This window comes from Leptonychotes weddellii, chromosome 3, assembly GCF_054177405.1.
Source record: "Leptonychotes weddellii isolate Sample4059 chromosome 3, ASM5417740v2, whole genome shotgun sequence".
NCBI lineage: Eukaryota > Metazoa > Chordata > Mammalia > Carnivora > Phocidae > Leptonychotes > Leptonychotes weddellii.
This window is the reverse complement of record NC_138371.1, coordinates 39,663,801-39,688,484: the sequence shown is the minus strand read 5'-3', so window position 1 is coordinate 39,688,484 and position 24,684 is coordinate 39,663,801. Positions and strand designations below refer to the sequence as shown.

The 24,684-nt window shown below is 32.0% G+C and overlaps 1 protein-coding gene across 6 annotated transcripts in view; it reads left to right on the top strand.

Moving 5' to 3' along the window:
• GLS (glutaminase) overlaps positions 1-24,684 on the top strand; it is a 73,408-nt gene that overhangs the window by 31,400 nt on the left and 17,324 nt on the right. The window contains exons 8-15 of one of the 6 annotated variants that reach the window (XM_006726970.3): positions 5,119-5,151; positions 5,246-5,304; positions 8,581-8,647; positions 9,199-9,249; positions 11,791-11,967; positions 13,857-13,988; positions 17,467-17,559; positions 18,603-24,206. In XM_006726970.3, coding sequence (XP_006727033.1) covers positions 5,119-5,151; positions 5,246-5,304; positions 8,581-8,647; positions 9,199-9,249; positions 11,791-11,967; positions 13,857-13,988; positions 17,467-17,559; positions 18,603-18,749 — 759 coding nt within the window. In that variant the 3' untranslated portion in view covers positions 18,750-24,206. Of the gene's footprint in view, positions 1-203; positions 4,107-4,292; positions 4,327-5,118; positions 5,152-5,245; positions 5,305-8,580; positions 8,648-9,198; positions 9,250-11,790; positions 11,968-13,856; positions 13,989-17,466; positions 17,560-18,543; positions 24,207-24,684 lie in introns of those variants that run through there. The other 5 variants (XM_081813965.1, XM_081813967.1, XM_006726969.3 and 2 more) reach the window with 5 other exon arrangements.

The window sequence follows — 24,684 nt, the reverse complement described above, 5'->3', positions numbered from 1 at the left end:
TACTAGATGTAAATTTTGTTTTTTAGCTCTTTTAGTTGATGACCTTAAGGCTATTTTTTCTTTCAAACTTCAACTTTATTTGGTGCTATTAAAACATTCTCCTCATGTTAGTCTTCTCTCACCCCGCCCCAAAAAATTAAGTAGAGTCTTTAGTAAGACTCTTTATTTCTTAATTTTGTAGTATTGATATTTTTTCCTTGTAGGATTGGAGATGATCCTCAGGAAATGGGGGAACGAGGCAGAGCAAGTATTCAAAAGGATTAGCAGATTGTGGAAAAAAGGAGGATTTGGACAGAAGGAACCTGTTGCATAAATTCTTAACTACTAAACTTATAGGAAAACTCCAATATTTAAAATTTTAAACAAAGCTTATATAGGTAAATACCTTAAAAAAAAACTGCAAATGTCATTTTGTACTTAAAATGCACATAATTTTAAAAAACTATAAAATTAATATCCTTTCTTCTTTGTGGTAACTACTAAGTTTAAAAGAATACTTTTTGATGCAGTTTGTTTTATCTGATGATGATAATATGGTTGCTTGATTTAAAAGGAAGAGTAAAAATAAATTTGAAAGGAGCACAGTTAACTCTGGATGAAATAGCAGTTACGTATGTAATTTTTTTCTTTGCAGTGGTAAAAACTTCACCTAGTTTTAGTTTAAAAGTTAAGATCTTCGGATAACTTGAGGGTTAGGGTGGGAAAATGAGGATAACATACTTCTGCTTTTTTATTTTAAAGGTAAAGAGTAAGTTACATTGTCTTCTGTGTTTTTGTCTCTCTTTATTCTAATAGTATTTTCCAGTTTTTGTCATTTGAAGAAGTCTGATTTTTTTAAAAATCAGAAGTATTTTTAAATTTAAAACATCAGATTTTTTCTTTTTAAAAGACAATTCAGTCATACTCCATGAAAATAAGATGAATTTAGTTAGTATGTATATAGTGCTCAGTTTGGTTATGTTAGCAGCAACCTGTTGAATGTGCCTGTGAGCCACACTTTTAAGGTGATTTGTGGCTCTGGGGAGCATTGGATGATGTCTTGGATTTGGTGACTTTATCGTGTTAATTGTTTTATTCACTCCATGTTTATATCAGCTGAGTTCTTTGAGGTTTTTTTTTTTTTAATGAAAGGCAGATAATTTGTTTCCAACAGAATTTTTCTCTTTATATTTAGATTAATCTAGATAATACTAGATTTAGAACATTATTTTTTACCTGTAATATCTATTTTAAATCCTCCAAGTATTATTTAGCTTTAAAGCGTTTTCTGTGGCAAGATTAAAGAGTATTCTATAAAATCATTTTCAGTTATTTCTTTTTGCCTCTTTTATGCCTCTTTCCTCTGTGATCTCTAATTTTCAATTGGCTTTTACACCTCCATACTTTATGAATGGAATCAAGTGATTTACTTACAAAATAACTGATTAATGCATGGACTTCAAATGAATCATTTTTATACTAAATTTATTAGCATATGTCCCTGTTAACAGTAATATTTTCACCTGTGTTTTAATGTATAATATATAATTGAGTTCAGGAGTATGTTGTAAAAACAGGCTATAAAAACACTCCAACATAGTTATATTAATTCTTTTAATAGCCAATGTCTAAAACTCTGTGCCTATTTATCACATTTTCATTCATAAAATTTTCTTCAATGAAATGGAAATTCTTTAACTTAGTGTAGGAATGTTTACAGAGAAATTAATTTGTATACTTTTCTAGTCTCTCGATCTGATTACTACCCTTTTCAAACAAAACATGGTTTGCTTTTAAAAGTCATTTAATCTCCAGGATCCTGTAAGTCTTCTTTAACATATGAAAATCCCTTTAGAAACTTCCTTTATCTCTACCCCCCTACAACTTAAATGTATATAATCAGTCACTCCTCACAGCAGCTCATTCTGCCCATGGGTCTTGTTCCCTTCCCTTAATAAAAACACTTTTTCACACCAAAAAAAAAAAAAAAAATTGGTGAATGGATTTGGTAAATATATTTTCTCCAATTTATTTTTTTAAGTTTTCCTACTGTACTTACTAAATATCACTGTAACTTTTTCTAAAATTAAAATAACATATCTAATAATGGTTGTACAGTGACTTAAAACTGGGATAAACATATCCCTGGTTATGGGAATTTTTTTCCAAGAGACAAAGGGACATTAATAGTTTTAAGACTATCAGTTTGCAAATCTCAGTTTTCATATATGTCTTGCTTAAAATTAGTCTGCCTTTGGTCCAGATTTCCTCCCAGTTTTCATAAGAAGGCATACTTCTCATGCGTCCCAAATTTTACTATGGTGCACTGCTTCAGGTTATAAAAGCCTCTTGGGCACCAACAAAAGAGAACATTTTGAAATATTAGAGTCAGTGGTATTGAGGGTATGAATCATTGTAAAGAGTGGGAACAGCCCTCTGTATTCTAGGTTGTTTCTAGGTCTTTGGTTTCAACAAAATGGACAGAGGATCTAATCAAGTTGTTAGTAAGAGCATTAAGTAGAATTTTTAAGGATGGATTGATTACTGTGTGACTTTTATATGTAAAGAACTGAGTGGTATTGCTATAACAAAACCTTTTCTATTTCTATCTACTCCTCTGTTGTCAGAAAGATTTCTCAACTCATACATCTAAAAATTTTAAATAGGAAGAGTAGAAAATAATCTACTTATATATGAACTAATTAAAATTCAATTACTATTTCAAAAAGAAAAGAATATTCTAAAATAACAGTTGTAAATTAACATGGGACATTATTAACAAACATTTTTTTCTTTAACTTTTTATGAAAAATTTCAAACATATACAAAATAAACATGATAGTGTAACTAGCTCCCATGTACCCATTCCTGGCTTCTGATATTCATAACATCTCTTCTTCCACCCCTCTGTACCCCACTACTAGATAATGATGATGGATTTTTTTTACAGTTTACATTTTTGCTTTTGGGGGGTTTACTCTCTTTTGTATGTGTATGTGTGCTTTTTCCCTCACATCTTTGCAAATAAACTTTATACAGTTATTTTTTTAGAAATTAAAATAACAGCATTTTGTAATGATTATTAGAGCCCATATATCCCTGGGGTGCACAGAACCTCCCCAAGAGATATAGGGGCAAATATATTTTATTGACTTAAATAATACTATTTCCAGGGTAGATACTAAGAATAAACATTAATCAAGTGCTTTTACTTTTAAATGGGGAAGTTTTGGGGAAAAACTTTCTTGGGTCAACAAAAATCAGTGAGATACTTTATTTTGCTTGTTTATATAATCTGCCTAGGACGTTTCAAGTAGCTTATCCAAAATGTTATATAATGATTGACATTGGTAAATATCAGTTTTTTAAAAACAGCATAGAAGCAAAACTCAATTGTGCTTTAATTTAGTAAGCTACAAAGTAGACCAAGCATGTGACCATAGTCTAGAGTTGGAAGGTTTTTTTTTTCTTTTTATTAAACATGACAGCTAAATAAAGAAAATTGTATTTGTTCTGTAGGGCACAGTTTAGGTCAGAGAATGAAAGTTCAGTATAACTTGTCTATTTTACATTGATTAATTGTATAATGGTAATTATACATGTAACATCCCAATGCAAATGCTGACATCCTTTTCCAAAAGAGTTGTTCTTTTTTTTTTTTTTTTTTTTTTGTGCTTTCTCAAAGGTTAAAAAGGTTTTTGTGGTTTAAATGTTGTTACATATTTTACAGCATTAGGATCTATGGAATATTTTGACAACTGCAACAGTTCAATGAAGTTGGTAATTTCTTCTTTTAATTATTTTTCATTGAACAGCTTTGGAGTTACATTTCTACATTTTGAATTCTGGTGTATTATAAGGAAAGAAAACTTAAAATATGTCAAAAGGCACTTTAGGGAAAATAGATAGTGATTACAATATGGCTGTAGCTAAATTATTCTTATCTTGTTTAAGCTTTGTTAATGCCTAATTTTGATGAAATAGTGTGTTCTTTTCAGCTACTGATTGTGTATGTGATTGACATCCTTTCTTTAAATAAGTTGATTTGTAAGGTTTTACAGATTATCAGCCACATCCTAGTCCACTTGTAAAGTGGAGAATGAACCTGGCTTTATTCAGTTAAATAATTCTCTGGTACAGGTTTCCCCCTCATAATAAAATTTTAAAGTGTAATGTTTTGGAATTTTTGAGGGTAAAGTTAAGAAATTTGTTTTTAAATTTTTAGTTGTCAAATTATTTTAAACCTGTTTTAAAAATTAGAGATGTATTGTTTCTATTGGGTGCACATCACCAATTAATACGTTTGATTTCAGATCTACATCTTACTGCTTTGTAAACTTCGCCGAGGTAAAATGAAACCATTTGGCTACTTGAACTGATCTACATTACATAGGTTTTTCCTACTGACATTTGCAGTAGCTAACATATCAGAAATAGAAGTCATGAAACAATACATCTTCCATGCTCTGAATTGGCATAATGCTAAATTCAAATGTAGCTAATTTTTTAGAGACTATGGAATATATATTTTTTTAGTTCAAGAATTGTTAAAACAAATGAGATGTTAAAGGTAGAGCTTTCTTTACACTAGCAAAATGTATTCAGAATGTTTGTTATATACTAGAATTATAAAAGATTAGTTAGTTTTGCAACATAACTCATTTTTCTAACTCTAATGCTGGTTTAAGGTTATTTTAAAAATATAAGTAGATTGTTCTTAATTAAAAACCATAATTTATAAATACTCAATTCTTTTCTAAGGGTGAAACTTTATTTTAAGTTTTTTTAAAATATGAAATTAAATAACATATGTTCTAGAATATTATGTGTTGTCATGAAAGATAAGGGGACTTGGGGTAACTAAAATTCTGTAACTTTGGGTTGGGTAAAGATATACTTAAAATAAAGCATTCCCTTTGTAATTCAGATCCATTCTCAACATATTGGTATTAAAAAAAAGAACATGTAAAAAGTTTATGTAAATATTAAATTATTTTAGAGTATTTCCTAGTCTTAAAAGTACTAATGTACAATATATTAATTGTAATGATAGCAGTTTGGAATTTTGATATTATATTCACTTAAAACTTAACTGTAGAGTGATGCTTATATTAACATTTATGTCTCATTTCTTTGCAGCAAGGAGTGAATAATGCTGAAAAATTTGACTATGTAAGTGCAATATGGAATTCAGTTTTCATGTTATATTTATATTCCTTATATATTTGTTTTTTGACTACTAATACTTTCTAATTTTGGTTTATAGGTGATGCAGTTTTTGAATAAGATGGCTGGCAATGAATATGTTGGATTCAGTAATGCGACGTGAGTCTGATTTATGACTTATGTTTTTTATAATAGGCCAGGCCTCTTTAAATTAACAAAAATAACTAGATTATAGAATTCTGTTTTAAATACTGTCTTGTCCCTCCCCTCTACCTCCCTCTCCCCGCTTTCTCTATATTATAATACACAGTGTACTTAGAATTAATCTGTTCTCCCTTGTTGATTCTAGGGCTTACTTCAGTGAATAAATAAATGCTTTAAACAGTTTTGATAAACTTCTTGTGGGTAATTATAGAATTAGAAAGGAATCCAACTTTACCTTAAATTACTAATAGTTAAGGATGCCTGGATGGCTCAGTCTGTTAAGTGTCTGCCTTGGGCTCAGGTCATGATCCCAGGGTCCTGGGATTGAGTCCAGCATTGGGCTCCTTGCTCAGCAGGGAACCTGCTTCTCCCTCTGCCTGCCACTCCCCCTGCTTGTGTTCTTTCTCTCTCAGATAAATAAATAAAGTCTTCAAAAAAAAAAATTACCGATACAGTTATTCAGTTTTCTCTTTGCCTGTAATACATGTTTTACCTCTTTTTTTTTTTTTAAGATTTTATTTATTTATATATTTTTGAGAGAGAGAGAGCGTGTGTGAACCGGGGTAGAGGATGGAGAGCAGAGGGAGAGGGACAAGCTGACTCCAGGCTGAATGAGGAGCCCATTACGGGGTCGATCCCCACAACCCTGAGATCATGACCTGAGCAGAAACTAAGAGTCAGACGCTTAACTGCCTGAGCCACTCAGATGCCCCTGTCTTACCTCTCTTAATTTCTCTGCCTGGCTAAGTTGACTTTCACCCCAATTTTTTATTTTGAAATTGGCCAGTCTACAGAAAAGTCGAAATAATAAACAGTGAATATCTGGGTATCTTTCACCTATATTTTCTGATTAATATTTTGTCTCATTTGCTTTTCCTCAACCTCTTTTTTTAAATAGAAGTGTTTAAAAACATGTGTATCTCTCTATATATGTACATATATGTAAATATACATGTATATGTTGGGATTTTTTCCCTGAACTAATAGAAATAAAGTTATAGATATCACAACATTTCACCCTTAAATAACTCAACATGTGTATTCATAAGGACATTCTCCTACATAACCACAATACCATCAACATATTTAAGATCATTAACATTAATTTAAAAATATCATTAATATGTAAATGTCCCCAACTGTCCCTTAAATGCCTATTACAGCCTTTTTCCCCAGGAATTAATCAAGGTTCATACAATACATTTATATAAGTCTCTTTTGCTTTATTAAAATAGAAGAGTCCCCCTGCTCTATACCCTTGCTTTATAAAATTTTATTAAATGGCTTTTTTTGGAAGTGTCAATCACTTGTTTTACAAAGTAGGAATTAACTAATTTTCTCTGTGAAGGACCAGATAGTAAATATTTCAGACTTGTGGGCCGTATAGACTCTGTTGCAACTACTCATCTCTACTAGTAGGAAAGCAGCCATAGACAACATGAGGTGATCTTCAAGAAACTTTATTTCTAAAAACAGGCAGTAGGCTGCATCTGGCTATAGTGGATATTCTCCATTTTGAATAGGTCTGGTTGTTTCCTGTGGTTAGATAAAGCTGAAACAGTTTTGACATGACTACTAACTAAGTGACGCTTTGTACTACGTTTCAGGAGGCAAAAATTTTCAGGTTGTTGTACCAACTTTTATTCATCAGCTTAAGTATCTTTTCCCGGAAGTTTTTCATGAATCTCATCTCACCTCTCTTCTGTGGTCTCATATTACCATATTTAATTGAGCTTACTCTGTGTCTCTCTGCCCCATCACTGCTATTAGACTCTGATCTCCTTTAGACCTGGATAGAATATCTTCCAATTCATTTTTGTATTCCTGTTACCTGGTAGATAATAGGCACTTGATTTAGTGTTTGTTGCACAGAGGTATATGCTAGGCATTGTGATAATTGCTGAGTAGTTACTACACTATGTTGATTTTTTTTTTTTAAAGGTATGGCAAGTGGATAAGTTTATTTTCAAGAGCTTTTCCACATTCAGCATTGTTTTTCTGACCATAAGAACATTAGAATGTATAGGTAGGGGGGACTGCCACCCCCCACTCCATGATCAATGATACAGTGTGTCACCGACAGTTCCTCTTTTGTCAGCAGCCTTCTGGACTCTTGTAGGTTGATTTCTCAAATGTACTGCAGATTAAATCTGTCTAAATTAAAACTCATTCTCTTTCTTCTCAAACTGCTCTTTGCTCCAGGGTTCCCATCAGTTGGTATCACGATCCTTTCAGTAGACTGCATTAGAAATCTAGAGTTTTGTACCAGACTTCATTCACCCTGTTTCTCCTCTTTCCCATCAAGTTGGAAGATTTGCTGAACTGCTCTCATGTTTGATCATACCTGTCCTTCCATTCCTATCACCACTACCTAAGTTCAGGCTTTTGGTGGCTCTTATTACTCCGGTCTCCTAATAGCATCAGTCATCCTTTCTTTTTTCCCTTTCCCAAACTGATGTCAAGTTATCCTTCTAAAATGTAGATCTGACAAGGTAATTTGATTGAAAGCCTTGAAGCTTTCATTTTGCTGGCAATCAGGAGCCATTTTTAGCATTTATCAGTCTTAATAATGTGGTCCTAGTCTCCCTTGTTAGTTTGATGTTTCTCCACTCTTCTCCATGAACCCTATTTCCCAGATACATCAGAATATGTGCCATTATTCTTTTTTTTTTTTTTGCCTAGTTCTTTTAAGAATATGTGCCATTCTTCAATGAAGTCCTGTCTTTTATACTTTTTAACTTTGTTCTTGCTACATGGAATTTGCCACTGTCTAGGCTTCCCCCTGAAATCTGTTAATCTAACAAATGCCGAAAGGCCCATTTCATGTGTCCCTCTCTCAGTGAAATTTCCATGGATTCCCTCAGTTGGAATTGATTATTGTACTTTTGGAGGATCCAGAGATTCTGCAACTTCTTAGTATATTTTTTAATGGTGGAATATTTGATAATTTTAAAATTAGCTTCTTTATTCATAAAATATGAAGATTAGAAAGGGCCTAGCTCATTTCAGTCCTTTTATAGCTGAGGAAGTTAAGGCTAAAAGAATTGTCACTTAAATAACTTCCCCAAGACACATAGCTAGCCTATTGACAGAACTGGGATTGGAACCTAGCAATCTTGACTCTTAGGTCAATGTGTTCTTTATACTTTACTTTGCTATACGAATTAAACTACAGAACAGTCATACTCTTACAGAAAATAAGTAAATAGAGCAATTTTGTTTTCTTCCTAGGTTTCAGTCTGAAAGAGAAAGTGGAGATCGAAATTTTGCAATAGGATATTACCTAAAAGAAAAAAAGGTTTTTGAATTTTTATTTCTATTTCAAATTATTTTATTTCATAAATTACATTAAGATGTATGTTAAGAACTCAGCAACAGATTTTAAGCAACTACCTATTACTAGTTAAGGTACAGAAGTTTTCGCAAAACACTCTTTTGAGTTAATGGTATCAAAATGTTAATATTATTAAATCGATTTAGTATCTGGCAGTATTCAAATATTTGACTAGTTTTATTAATGCAAGTTTTGCTTAAGGATTAGCCCATTTTTCCAAAAGTGTAATGCCAGACTATTGTTGATTACATTTGATTTTTAAATTTTAAGAGGGTGGTCCAGTAACTTAGTTTATGAATTATGAATCAGTTTATCATTGTTAAACTAGTATTTAGAAATCTGTATGTGATGTACTTTTACTTTATTGTTCTTCATTATTTCATGTTTATACTGTTTATAGGTTATGTGCTATTTTCTCAAGATGAAACATTTGTGTACATTTTAAATTTAATCTTTATGTGTCTTTTACATATGTGCATATATACTTGTTTTTAATTGCCTTTCTGTTTTTCCAGTGTTTTCCAGAAGGCACAGACATGGTTGGTATATTAGACTTCTATTTCCAGGTAATTTACTTTAACTCTATGAATTTTATATATAAATGGGCATGTCACATTTTGCAGAATATAGATATCTGTGAAATCATGGCTCCTGGCTAAGATAAAATACATTTACCATTGACCTTCCAAAAAAAAGGCTTCATGAAAGATAATTTCATGTCTTTTTCTCCTAAAATGTCATGCCTCAGAATGTAATAAAGAGTTTTTTTCTGTAAAAACATATTTAAGAAGTGTCAAAAATGATGTATAACTCCAGGCTTGTCCTTATTATAAACTAAGCGATTTCTTAGCTTTTCAGTTTTGTTTGGAGGATTTATTTGTTTATCAGACAGTTCATACTCAGCATCTTAAAGAGGCAGTTTCTTGGTTGGTTTAATTCATTTTTGCAATGTCATATGGTGGGTTTTTTCTAACTTCTGACTCTAAACATTCATGAGGGAGGTGGGTCATTCATATAATCTGCTGTAGTTATAGAATGCAGTTTTATTTATTTATTTTATTTTATTATGTTATGTTAATCACCATACATTACATCATTAGCTTTTGATGTAGTTAGAACTCAGTTTTTTTTTTTTTTTTTTTTTAGAACTCAGTTTTAAATAGCCTTCCTGGGCATCCCTTTTTTCTCCCTGTATTTTCATTTCAGTTCATTCCTACAGATATAATAACATTGGTGCCTCTGATGGGATATAATGTCAAGCCACATAATAATAAATTAATTGTTACTAGTTTCTAGTTAACCTTACATTTGTCTGTCTTTACTTTTGAAGAAGTGCTTGAATTTCAAATTTGTAGTAATCTTCAAGAATATGTAAGGGAGGTTGATAATGAAGTAGATTTTGATGGCAGTTTGTCATCTGCCAATGTGAAGAACTGTGAATTGAGAATCCAGACTATCAATATAAAATCAAGGTCTAATCTGGCCACTTTTTAGCCATGTGACCTAATTTCAATTACTTAGACCTAGTTTCATTATGTGTAGCACATGCTTGCCCTAACTTTCTGCGTTACCTTGAAGATAATATGAGATGATGTGTGTGAAATTCCTTTGAAGCTATAAGGTGTTAACATAAAATACAGCGTCATAGTTACTTTTATCCAGTAGCCCTATTTTCCCCCTGGCCATATGAATTTCTTCCATACATTAATGCTTCTTTTCCTTTGGTGTACATACTTGAGTTTGGCTGTTACAGCCTAGGTGCTACTAATCTACTGTGAAGTGTCTGCACTTCTGGGCAAAAATCAAGAGAAGGCCATAGAAGCCTTACGTTTTTGGAGAAGGGCTGTATGTAATTGAACATCCATCAGGGTATCAGGAAAGTACTCTCAAATTGGGATTTGTAAAGTTAGTAGTATATCATCTTATGACAAACAAAATTCCAATTAATACTAAGGATTAAATTGGGAAATGATCATTGGAATTTAAATCTATTTTAGAAAGACTTTCATGATTAAATCTACTATAAGGCTTTGCTGTCTGGGTCAGTATAGTAAGTAGGTTTTGTAGTTTTGAATAGGGAAGAGATTTTAATATAAATAAACAAAAGTAAATGTCAGTCAAAAAGTGGTTCTCAGTCAGTTTCCTAATACACTATAGCTAATTAGTTTTCCTTCTTACTGTTCCAGACCCCTTTTGTGCCTCTTGTACAGTCTTGAAGTATGAATAAGGAAAGCTTGCAAGTTGAGAACCTAGTCTTTCTCTCCTGCTCCCTCTTCCATCCTCTTTCTCCTCTCCTTTCTCCCCTACCCCCCACAGTTTGGTTGCTGTTAAGGAAAAATAAAATGGAGCATATTTATTGTTTCAGTTTTATGAGTAATTTTGGGTTTGCTATGATAAGGTGTTTCCATTATTTTGATTATATTTAAATGCAGAAATTTCAAACTATATTGTACTTGGACTTTGCCTTCTTTATTGATCATAATTTATCCAGCAGCCATAATCAGTATCAAATAAGTATTTCAATATTAATAAGTGCATTTTGATTTAGGCACACAGAATATCCAGGCCAGAGCGATCTTAGAGTTTTCTTCCCTTAATTTTTTGCATGTTGCTACATAGGGATGCTGAGCTTTGCTATAGTGAAATGTTAGGCATTTTAGCATTTTTTTCCTTAAGTGGCAATTTCTCACGTAGATGCTATTTATCATACTGATGTCTGTTGCTTAAAACTATATCGTGGCTCCTTTTTCTTTTGATTTAAAAATAATTGTTAGTGTATCCAACAGAAAGTATTAATATTTAAACAACTTTTAATATCACTTGGGGCAATTACAAATCTTAGTGCTTAGGGGCTGGCTCTTCTTATCCTAGTTTTGCCATTAGAAGACTAGGTGACTGGGCAAATCAGGGTAAACCGTAAAGGGGCTTGAACTTTGTTCAAATTAAAATCTTTGGAATATTATCAAGTTATATTAAAATAATCCCCTTGGAAGAAAGATTTCAGATCTGTATGAAATACTAGATGAAACAGATTTCCTTAGAAGTCAGCTGCAGTACAAAAATTAATGTGAACCCAGATTTTCAGACAGTTTTTTTCTTCCTTTTAGCTATGCTCCATTGAAGTAACTTGTGAATCAGCCAGTGTGATGGCTGCAACACTGGCTAATGGTGGTTTCTGTCCAATTACTGGTGAGAGAGTACTGAGCCCTGAAGCAGTTCGAAATACACTGAGTTTGATGCATTCCTGTGGCATGTATGATTTCTCAGGGCAGTTTGCTTTCCATGTAAGTAATTGTTTAATCTTAATTTTCTACTGCGAGGAACTAGTCTGGACTAGTTCTTTTAAAAATACAGTTTGAACTTTGGTTCTAAAGCTGCACATTAATTTTTGAGAGGGAGATTTGTTTTCAAGGTTAATTTGTTACAGACTTGGTAAGAAATAGAGTTAAGCAGTCTACCAGATATTCTTTTTTTTTTTTTTTAAGATTTTATTTATTTATTTGAGAGAGAGACAGGGAGCATGAGCAGGGGGAGGGGCAGAGGAAGAGGGAGAAGCAGACTCTCCGAGGAGCAGGGAGCCTGAAATGGGGCTTGATCCCGGGACCCTGAGATCATGACCCGAGCCAAAGGCAGACGCTTAACTGACTGAACCACCCAGGCGCCCCTCTACCAGATATTCTTAAGAACTTGAAGTTTAATTTATAGAACCTCATCACTTCTACTTATAAGGCATTCCAAAGTACAAGGTTAGTATAGACCTCTCTGCTTTTCCTTGTTAATATTTAGCATTATGGTAATTATGTACCTCAAGAACTCCTTAAGTTCAGAAGGAGCACATAATTGTGATGTTTAACATCTATGGTTATTGTCATAGATATTTTAAAGTACTTAAAGTATATTTAACAAAAATATACTGCTTTAAGCTCTGTTGTGCACTTGTGAGCATTTTTGTACACTTGTGAAATGTATAGGCTTTCTAACTCATTCTGCTTATGTGAAGACATAATGCCCTAAAAAAATTTTTATTTGAAAATTTTAAAACAGAAAAATAGAGAAATGCATTTAATGTTACCCACTACTCAACTTCAGTAATTATCAATACATGATCAATGTTTATCTTTATTCCCCACCCTTGCTGTAGTTTAATATGTAATTCTAAATGATAAGGACGTCTTTAAAAAACTGTAGCAGCATTATTGCATTTAAAAAGATAAAAACATCTTGATTTTTAATAGCATCAAAATATTTAGTGTTCAGATGATCTGGATTGTCTTATAAATTATTATTTTCTATAATAATAGACTTGGGATGCAAATAAAGGCCATACACTGTGATTGGTTTTATCTCCCTTTATTATTATGTTCAAAATCTATGTTCTTCCCCTTGACCTCTCTTTTTTCTTGTTATTTTTAGTTGATAAAACTGGGTCATTTATCCTGTATAGTTTCTCACAGTATAGATTTTGTTTATTGCATCCATACCATTGTCCCTTGTATCTTGTATTCCTGGTAAATTGGTATATCCCATTCAGGTGATTTTTTTTTTTTCCTCTTGGGTTTTGTGCAAGATTATTTCTAGGATAGGTAGTCAATGTTGGAATGTTAGTAAGCCATTAATGAATACTGCCCTGATGATATTAATATATTGTCTTTTATCACAGTTATTGTCAAGTGTTGCATAATGCAAACTTAAGTTTTGAAGAGGATTAATTTGAATTACCATCTTATTTCTATTCCTCAGACAATTCTCTGACAGTATACCACAGAGAATCTTTTAAGAAGATATAATTTCTCATTGTTCTCTAGTCATAGAATATTTTTTCCAAGTAATTTTTTATACTTTAATACATGTTTATTATAGAATTAAAAAATATAGACCAAAAGACTAAAATAAAAACATGCATAGCCCCACAATTTAGATGTAATTTACTTTAATCCTTAGAGTATATCTTTTCAAATTTTTCTATATTCAAACATATCTCAACTGTTTAATAGTGTTTTCTCATTTATTGTATTATAAACATGTTGAAAAATACTTTTCTACATTTGTAATGTTAGAATTCTACTGTGTGTATGTAAACCATAATTTTTAAACCAATTCCCTTATTGTTGGACATAACTTTTCTTTTTTTAAAATGTTAACATGAATATCCTTTTTTTCAAATTATTTTCAGGTTGGTCTTCCTGCAAAATCCGGAGTTGCTGGGGGCATTCTTTTAGTTGTCCCCAATGTCATGGGCATGATGTGCTGGTCTCCTCCTCTGGACAAGATGGGCAACAGTGTTAAGGGAATTCATTTCTGTCATGTAAGTGTATTTTCTTACTGAAAATAATGGTCACATAAGTGGAACCATCCAATGATTCAGTTTTTCCCATTTTAATTCCTATATAGTTAACATACAATGATGTATTAGTTTCAGGTGTACAATATAGTGGTTCAAAAATTCTATACATTACCCAGTGTTCATCGTGATAAGTGTACTCTTAATCCCCTTCACCTGTTTCACCCATTCCCCTACCCACCTCGCTGGTAACCAGCAGTTCTCTGTAGTTGAGTCGGTTTTGGTTTATCTCTTTTTTCCCCCCCTTTGTTTTGTTTCTTAAATTCTACATGCAAGTGAAATGATGTGGTATTTGTCTTTCTCTGACTGGCTTACTTCACTTAGCAATATAGTCTCTAGATCCATCCATGTTGTAGCAAATGGCAAGATTTCATTCTTCTTTATGGCCGAATAATATTCCATTGTGTATATGTATACACCACTTCTTCCTTATCCACTCATCTATCGATGGACATTTGGGCTGTTTACATAGTTTGGCTATTATAAATAAGACTCCAATAAACATAGGGGTGCATATATCCCTTCAAATTAGTGTTTTTATATTCTTTGGGTAAATGCTAAATAGTGTGATTTCTGGATATAGAGTAGTTCTTTTTTAACATTTTTTTTTTTTAGACTTTTTAAGGAACCTTCATACTGTTTTCCACAGTGGCTGCACCAGTTTGCATTCCCATCAACAGTGCACAAAGGTTCCTTTTTCTCCACATCCTCACCAACACTTGTTTTTTCTTGAGTTTCTGATTTTAGCCATTCTGATAAGTGTGAAGTGATATCTCATTGTGGTTTTGATTTGCATTACCCTGATGATGAGTGATGTTGAACATCTTTTCATGTGTCTGTTGACCATCTGCATGTCTTTGGAGAAATGTCTTTTCATATCTTCTGCCCATTTATTAATTGGATAATTTGTTTTTCTGGGTATTGAGTTGTATAAGTTCCTCATATATTTTGGTTACTAACCCTTTATCAGATATGTTATTTGCAAGTATCTTCTCCCATTCAGTAGGTTGTTTTTTAGTTTGGTTGATTGTTTTCCTTTACTGTGCAGAAGCTCTTTATTTTGATGCCGTCCCAATACTTTACTTTTGCTTTTGTTTTCCTTGCTTCGGGAGACATATCTAGAAAGATGTTGGCTACAGCCAACATCAGAGAAATTATTGCCTGTGATCTCTTCTGGGATTTTTATCGTTTCAGGTCTAACATTTAGTTCCTTAATCCATTTTGAGTTGATTTTTGTGTATGGTTTAAAAAAATGGTCCTCTTTCATTATTTTACATGTAGCTGTCTAGTTTTCCCAACACCACTTATTGAAGAGTCTTTTTTTTTTTTTTTAAGGTTTTATTTATTTGACAGAGAGAAAGACAGCCAGAGAGGGAACACAAGCAGGGGGAGTGGGAGAGGGAGAAGCAGGCTTCCCGCCGAGCAGGGAGCCCAATGCGGGGCTTGATCCCAGGTCTCTGGGATCATGACCTGAGCCGAAGGCAGATGCTTAACAACTGAGCCACCCAGGCACTCCGAAGAGTCTGTCTTTTTAAACCATTGCGTATTCTTTCCTACTTCATCAGAGATTAATTGACCATATAATTATGGGTTTATTTCCGGATTTTCTGTTCCGTTCCATTGGTCTGTGTGTCTTTGTGCCTGTAACATACTGTTTTGATTACTACAGCTTTGTAATATAACTTGAAGTCTGGAATTGTGATGCCTCCAGTTTTGTTTTTCTTTTTCAAGATTGTTTTGGCTATTTGGAGTCTTTTGTGGTTCCCATGCAAATTTGAGAATTGTTTGTTCTAGCTCTGTGAAAAATGCTTTTGGTGTTTTGATAGAGATTGCATTAAATCTGTCGATTGCTTTGCGTAGTGTAGACATTTTAACAATATTTGTTCTTCCAGTCCATGAGCATGGAATGTCTTTTCCATTGCTTTGTGTCGTCTTCAGTTTCTTTCATCAGTGTTTTATAGTTCAGAGTACAGGTCTTTCACCTCTTTGGTTAAGTTTATTCCTAGGTATTTTATTATTTTTGGTGCAATTATAAATGGGATTGTTTTCTTACTTTCTGTGGTTTCATTATTAGTGTGTAAAAATGCATTGGATTTCTGTATATTGATTTTGTATCCTGTGACTTTACTGGATTCATTTATCAGTTCCAGTAGTTTTTGGTGGAGTCTTTAGGGTTTTCTATATAGAGTATCATTTCATCTGCAAATAGTGAAAGTTTTACTTCTTCATTACCAATTTGGATGCCTTTTATTTCTTTTGTTGTCTGATTGCTGTGGCTAGGACTTCTAGTACTATGTTGAATAAAAGTGGACATCTTGTTCTTGACCTTAGGGGAAAAGCTCTCAAGTTTTTTTCCCTATTGAGTATGGTGTTAGCTGTGGGTTTTTCATATAAGGCTCTTTATTGTGTTGAGGTATGTTCCCTCTAAACCCACTTTGTTGAAGGTTTTTATCATGAATGGATGTTGTATGATAATGATCATGTAAGTGGAACCATCCAGTGATTCTATTTTTTTTTACTCATTTCAGTAGTTTATTGATTGTTGGCATTCTGCCTGCCTGTCTGCCAGTTACTGGGGTAGCTGTGGAAGTACTCATAGAGGAGCTTTAAATTGCTTCTATCAGACAGCTCCCATATACTCATTCCCACAGAAAATTACATTTGAAACTGATGTTTTAATTGTCATGGTTTTAAATAGTTTTCAATTTCTGAAAGCTCAGCTAAAGTTATTAAACTTGGAAAGGTTTAAATTTAAAGCCCAACATAAATTAAGATTATTATAGTTTATTGTATCATCATTTAATCTGCATGTTTGAATATCTTTATCCATAAACTACCTTGAAAAGTCTCTTTTTTGAGGACATAAGCACTGCAAAATAAAATTGTTACTACTGTTGATTAGTTCAGTATTTTATGTTGTTACCCAAGTTTGCTAATATTTCAGCTTCTGGTTTTATGTACATTTACTACTTCATGTGCCATAATTTTTCTGCAAACTTTCTCAGTTAAAATTCTGACTTATTTTTCAGTTTTTTATATTTTACAAAAACTAGAGGATGACGTTGGATTGCTTATAGATTATAATAGATTATAACCAGAATATTGATTTATATTTTTGTGTTGCTTTATGGTTATTTGATAGAATAGTTCTTTCATATGGCTTGTTACTATAGTACCCATTTTATAGGAAATGAAAGTTAAACAATTTGATGGTTGAGCCCTAGGGTCATGCTCGTAAGCAGTGTTCTCAAAATTTTTATCCATGTCTTCTCATTCTCATTTCAGTTCTCTTCTTGATGCATCATGCCGCTTTATTAGCATGCAGTGGTATTTTCCATGAGATAGTAGTTAAGTTGGACAATATTAGTGTGATTTGTTAAAATATGAAAAAACAATGGCCAGTGAATAGCCAGTTTCTTACACCTGTTCTGTTTATTTACAGGATCTTGTTTCTCTCTGTAATTTCCATAACTATGATAATCTGAGACACTTTGCAAAAAAACTTGATCCTCGAAGAGAAGGTGGTGATCAAAGGGTAAGCAAAATTCTTATTTAGATTATTATGTAATATTTTTCTAAGAGAAAGAAAATGACATTCACCTGTTTGAATAGAACTTAGTTTAATTGTTAGTGGCCTCATATATTTGCTAATCACAAATGAGTATACACAAGTTGTTGACATTTTTACCCTGGACATGGTAGTATACAGATATTGCTGTTTTATTTAAATTTAAACTGGTTAGCCTAGCAGCAGAGTTTCCCCACCACCCATTTTCCTGCTATTTTAAGCAATATTTTTAAGAATTGATTCTGTTAAAAAGAAAGAATTGATTCTGTTCCAAGAAAGCAACATTGGAGAGTGCTAGCTACATGCTATAAAAGAAAGCCTTGTTTTTACTCTTAATATTTGTCAGTTATAGTCTTGAAGTTTATTTTGATGTGGATGGATATATAAATGGGAAAGGGATTATAGTATTAGTGAAAGACCTTTCAAAGCCTCATAGTAAGTTTTAGTGGCCACTACCAATGAAATACTTTTCTTTAAAAAGTGTTTAATACAGAATTCTTGACACTCTTAAAGTAATATTTATTTATCAGTGTGTTTGGCTTCATATTATTGCACATATATACTTTTTTGGAGCTAATATTTAAGAGTCAGGACTTAAATTTCAGGAACAGGATTTTTTGTCTTCATAGTTATTCACTGGAACAAGGACTTGCTTTGAGTTTTAATTAAATTCTTTTACATCCCATCTGGATGTTTATAGTAAATAACTAATTAGACTTGAAGCTAATATGAAGCACTTATATAAGTAGAAATTATTTTTATGCATAGTAAGAAAATTTTCCTATTGTTCCAATCAAAGTAACTTCTAATAATATGAGAATTATACAAAGCCAACAGAATAGAAACTTCCATGAGAGTCAACATGAGTAACATGGAACAAAACATCAAATGGTGGTGGGTGAAAATGTTAACAGATTTTAATAACATTCATTGAAAAATACCGTTTTATAGCTTGGACCTTTCTTCACTCAAGTGCACTAATAAATTATGTATGTTGCTTGAACAACTAGCATTCCTTTGGACCATTGGACTATGAAAGTCTCCAACAAGAACTTGCTTTAAAAGAGACAGTATGGAAAAAAGTGTCACCTGAGTCAAATGAGGACATCTCTACAACTGTAGTATATAGAATGGAAAGTCTGGGAGAGAAAAGCTAAAGAAATGGGTTCTAGTTTCAGAATGTTCTTCATTTAACTTCTCAAACATCTTTAGCTTTTTTGCATACTATAAATATTTATTTGAGTTTTTTGTGTTCTCAACCTTGGGTGCTGGAGCCATAAAGCTTTTTTTCCTTTTAATCTTTGTATAAAGATAAGAGATTAAAAAGTGGATTTGTTGGTCTTTAAAAAAGTATTTATAAATAAGTAAAGCAAATTTGCTTTATTTTTGAAGATGCAAAAAGGAAAAATTCCTTTAAATTTTTTGATGGTATAATTAAAATTTTAACTTAATCCTCATTTTAAATAGTAACAAATATTTAATTTTTTGGTTCTAAAACCCACACATTGAACTCATAAATTTCATTACATTTTGCTTTTTCTTTCCCAGTTTTAAAACTTACATGATGTCTGTAGGGGCAGTAGAAAGTTATTTCTATGCTAAATACAAAACTAAAAAGGCAAATTAATGAACCCCAAATTATTTAATATAGCAGTAGATTATAAAATTAGCTTAAGTTTACATTTTATGCCATTTTTAGTGATAGATTGGCTTTAAATTTTTAAAACTTCATTTTAAATTTTATCAAACACTTTAAAACATAAATCATGTCTTTGCTTTTTTTATTTTGCAATTTCTCTATGTTCTGTCAAAATTGTCATGTACAGGAGTGTCTTATGTTACTAAAACATTCCAGCCAAAGAATTTCAGAAGTAAGATAATGACATTTCACTGTTTAAAAGCTATAATGGTTACTCAGAAGGAGCAACAGTGGGTGTCTTCAAGTGAAATGTTTACCTAAACAATTTTATTTTCGTATTACCCACGTTACTTTTTCTGTGTTATATTTAAGTATGAATGGTGAAGTCTTGGGTTTTAGCTTTTAATATTTTTATTATCCTAATAATTTCACAAATGCTAATGAATCTTTTATGATAAATTATAATAACATCTCATGAAGTTTGTTTTATTTGAACTCTTTTGGAGTACTTAGGAAATGAATTCAGTCTGATGGTAGTAAGTATGCTACTAAAATGTTAGATCTGAATCCTTTTGTTTGGTTATAAAATGCAATATTGAGAATCAAAACTTGTTTTTAAGAGAAGGACTGTTTTGAATAATTTAAAATGTTTAAAGTCTGTCTTGGCAAAGTGATTGTAAGATTCTGTAGGACCTATTCACACTTCTTCCTTCTTCCAAATATCTCTTCGGTTTTCCCCACAGTTTCCCATACCTACAAGGTGTTCTTGGTTTTTGTTTTATCCATTCTTAAACTTGTAGATTTTGGAGGGGCAGTGATGAGGTCTGGGGTCTAGAAGGAGAACTTGATTGTTTTTTTTTTTTTAGTGTCATGGCATAAATGTGGTAGATAACGTCTATGAAAGTAAATAATAGTGTAGTAAAAAAGGTTTCACTGAGTAATTTAGATACTGGTGCAAAATAAATACAGAAAACCTGATCATATGATGTCTGGAGCTTGGGAACTATGATAATAGGAAAAGAAGTTCCCTTCCAAAGGTATTGGTCAGAAGCTTTTTGGGCTAACTTAAGTATTAAACTTAAATATTTAAATAATTATATGTTAAGTTTTAAAGGATTTTATGGTTACTTGAATATTTCTGTAATGTATAAATGCATATCTCACTGGATACTTCTGGCTTGGCCATTGACAGGGGAGTGGTTTTTTTGAAGTCCTCGCCTCTGCAACACCTTTAAACAGTATCATTTGTACTATGAGTTCCACCAAAGCCATTTACAGTTTGGGGAATGTCTTAATTGATAGATGGGGGAAAAAGTTTTATTTTTTCCCCTATGCTCTAAATTGTTACATTTTACTATTTCATTTGGAGATGGGTTTTACTTTATAAAATGAAAATTTAATGTTTCCTATTGTGTCCATATGTATAGATTTCAAAATTATGTTGTTAATTTATGGCACTTATGTTGGTAAGTGCACACTTACCAGTGAAGTAGCGTTATCTAAGCTAACTGTGTTTTAAAAATCTTGTTAAGGATGAGCATCCAGAAATTTTTGTAGGAAGGTATCCAAATGGAAGAGGGAAGATACTGTGAATAGGCCCCCAAACTTTACCTTAAGAAAAAAATAAAGAAGGAAAATCTTTGCCAGATTTAAGGACATTCTTTAAATTGATTCCTTCATTATTTTTAATACCTTTTCAAATAAAGTTCTTGAAAAGTACCCAGTATTGTGAATTTAATGTTTCATGCCATTACTGATTCTTGATATTCAAGCATTTAGAAATTAGCACATTTGTTTTTCCTTTTTTTTATTATTAACATTTCGTTTGAAATGCATATCCTTCCTGAAATACTTTATTTTTAGCATAAATGTTGTGCATTTTATCTTAGTGTTTGGATTAAAACATTTGTGTTACTTAGCTTTCTTTCATTTGCTTTGTATATTTAATAATGTACCTTTTATTTTCCAGTATGCCTACTTTTTGTATTGTACAATAAATTTATTTTAAGCTGCTTTTATTGTTTTTTTTTTTTTTTGATGAAAGCAACTCTAGCATTTTAAGGACAAGTAGTTGAATTTTAACAAAAAATTTCCTTTATCAAGATACTATTAAAATGTTTTATATTTTTAATTCTGAGGCTGTTGTGAAGAGATACTAGAAATACTCAAAAGGGCTTTGTTTGATTTTTTTTATCTTTAAGCAAAGTATAGAGTTAGTGGGGTTTTTTGAGGGAGAGGACATTTCCTATTGGTTGTACTAGAAGTATTTGAATAAAGACTTTTCTCCCAATTTTTTTTTTTTGTTGTTTTTCCATTTGTCTACCTTCCAAAAGTCTACCCTGTATGCTGTTTCTGCTTTCTGAGGAAGAGTATCACTGATGTTATTCACTGTGTCACTGTTGTTTTATCTGTTGTCTAGTTTAGGAAAATCATATTGCTAAATCAAATGAAGAGTATCATAATACTACTTTAGAATTGTCATTCACATAGAACTTGTATTAGAGTGGAATAACTATAATATAGAAATTCATCTTAACTACTTTTTAAGGAATTTAGTTTTCAGAAGGAACTTACTTCTTTCTGTATATTTACACAACATAGTCCAAATTATAATGAGGCTTCGTGCATTATTGGTTAAATACAGTACAGTTGACTCTCAACCCAGGTTTGAACTGCATGGGTCCACTTATATAATTTAATTTGTAGTACAATACTGTAATGTATTTTATCTTCCTTATGATTTTCTAAATTTTTTTTCTCCAGCTTACTATAACATACAAAATGTGTTTTAATCAACTGTTTATGTTCTTGGTAAGGCTTCTGGTCAGCGTAGGCTATTAGTAGTTAAGTTTTGGGAGAGTCAAAAGTTATGTGCAGATTTTCAACTACATAGGGGTCAGTGTCCCTTACCCCCACCCCAACATTGTTTAAGGTCAACTGTACTTTATTCTGTTTGATCATATCTATAATTTGTATCCAGAGAAGATGTCCCAAATATACTGTAGAATTTTAGAACTATTTGAAAGGGAAATACCATTGTTTATAAGAATTGGTATTTGTGGGATTTTTGATAAAGTTCTTTGGGGACTAGTAAAGTTCAAGTGTCATGATATATTCAAAATGTAATGTTTATGATTGTTTACTTTTAAAGATACATTTGGAATTTTTTTGTTGTTTTAATCCATTTAAAGGTCAGGGAGAGGTGACTCAAAGAACTTGGTGGTCTTGGTCTGACAGTGTAGAGTTTTATAGGCATGTATGTATGTATGTGGAAAGAAACACTGATATATACTGATATGCCAGTCTGTATCCTGATAATTTATATATAATGTGTGCATGTTTATATGTATGTGTTTGTGAGTATATCTGTGTCTGTTTATCTGTCCATCTATCCATTCACCCATCCATCCATCCATCCATCTTCTGAAAATCAGCAGCAGTCCTTTCCACATAGTATGTTATGTGTAAAGGGTTCTTTGCTTTATTCCTATTCCAAGTTTTATCATAGAATAACTCTTAACATTTTTGCTGCCCCAGGATTTATAAAATATAAGGTATTTTACTTGTTCATTTTAACTCTAAAGATTGTGCTTTCTTTTTCTGTGCCCTTTCACTACCTGCACTGTCAGAGTACGAGTAACAGTATTGGGGAACTCCATAAAAGGGAAAGCAAGAACATCAAATTTCATGTGGAAAGTTGACTTTATGGCAGTTTCCAAAATTTATTATATGGAAGGATTATATTCAACTTAAAAAAAATAATGTACTTCTCATTTTGAACAGCTTATGGAATAGTTTTATTCCAAAAATTGTGCACAATTTTTATTTTAAGAATGTGCTTTACTTTTCATTTGTGAAAATTTGGGTGTTTCTCCTAACCAATCTTGAAAATGCTAGAATGCAATTTTTTCAAAATAACATGATTTCTGTTCCATTCCTTTACTATTTTATATTAAATGTAATATTTACACTGTGTAATAAAACCAAAACCGGATGTTGGAGAATACAGCTGTTATGAAATATCATGGCCCATCCTTCAGATTTTCACTTAGATTTTTTTAGGATAGACTTCACCTTAGTCCATTCTCTGTCATGGAGTTCAAAGGCAAAATTAAACAGGAAAATATATTCAAGGGGCGCCTGGGTGGCTCAGTTGTTAAGCATCTGCCTTCGGCTCAGGTCATGGTCCCAGGGTCCTGGGATCGAGCCCTGCATATCGGGCTCCCGGCTCCTTGGGAAGCCTGCTTCTTCCTCTCCCTCTCCCCCTGCTTGTGTTCCCTCTCTTGCTGTGTCTCTCTCTGTCAAATAAATAAAATCTTTAAAAAATATATATATATATATTCAAATAAATTAAGTTCAACCACTTTTATTTCAAGTTGTAACATAGTTTGAAACATTTGTTTCTTACACTGCATAGAAATAGAAGGAATTTGATTGGACTGGGAGAGGTTCTTTTCTCCTTCTCTCTTCCCCTGCTCAAGTAGTTTATCAAAGTGAATTCCATACAGACTTGAAGAAATTTAGAGTTACACTTGGTCTGTTTTAGTTGAGTTTTTAAAACTACTATAAATGCATCTAGAGCAAAATCTATCCAACATAAAACAGAGCTGGCAAAACTTGATGTTAAGGAGTCCTTAATTTTTTAAATAGTAATAGAAAAGATACTTACTTTTTAAATAGATGATGTTAAGGAGACTGATCATAAATCTTTGTATTTAATGAAGTGATTCTATTATACTATAGTTTTAAAATGTTCTTTTTTATTTATATTTTGAAATATGAAAGGTCATTAATTTTAAGGTTGACTTTACCATTTGTTTTGTATATTGTAGATCCACTATAGTGATTTTTAGAATCTGTAGCTGTAGAGATTTTTAAGATATGCAAAATATGTAAAGCCTGTGTTGATTAAACTTTTATAATGCCATTCTAATGAATTACATTAACCTTTAACTAAAATGAATGACATAAATTAGCACTTGCGTGTGTTCCTTTTTTTGGTGGTATCTGTGGTATATTTTTGCATAAATTACTTGTTATGGAGAACTGTTATGTATGGGATAAAAAAAACAGAAAAGAACAAATTATGATTCTTGGTGCCAAATGCTGTGATGAACTCCATACAGTTCAGTATGGAGGCTCACAAGAAAGAGTAATCAAGTGACAGATTTTGGCAATTGATCTCATAACACCATTATTAGACTTTCAACTCTAAATCTCATTTACTAACTCAGAAATATTTAATTAAATCTCAGTGATAAAGAACAACTTGGTATATCTATTTTTAAGCCAAATTTTAATATCTGAGGATTTGATTTTTCTGGACATAGTATTATTAAAAATAATGATTTTTTTCATTAAGTTATTTACCTTGCTGAAATACTTCCAATGCTAATACCTCAGATGATTGAAATTATCTATCTGGAAGGCTTAGCTTTTATTTGTTTTGTGGG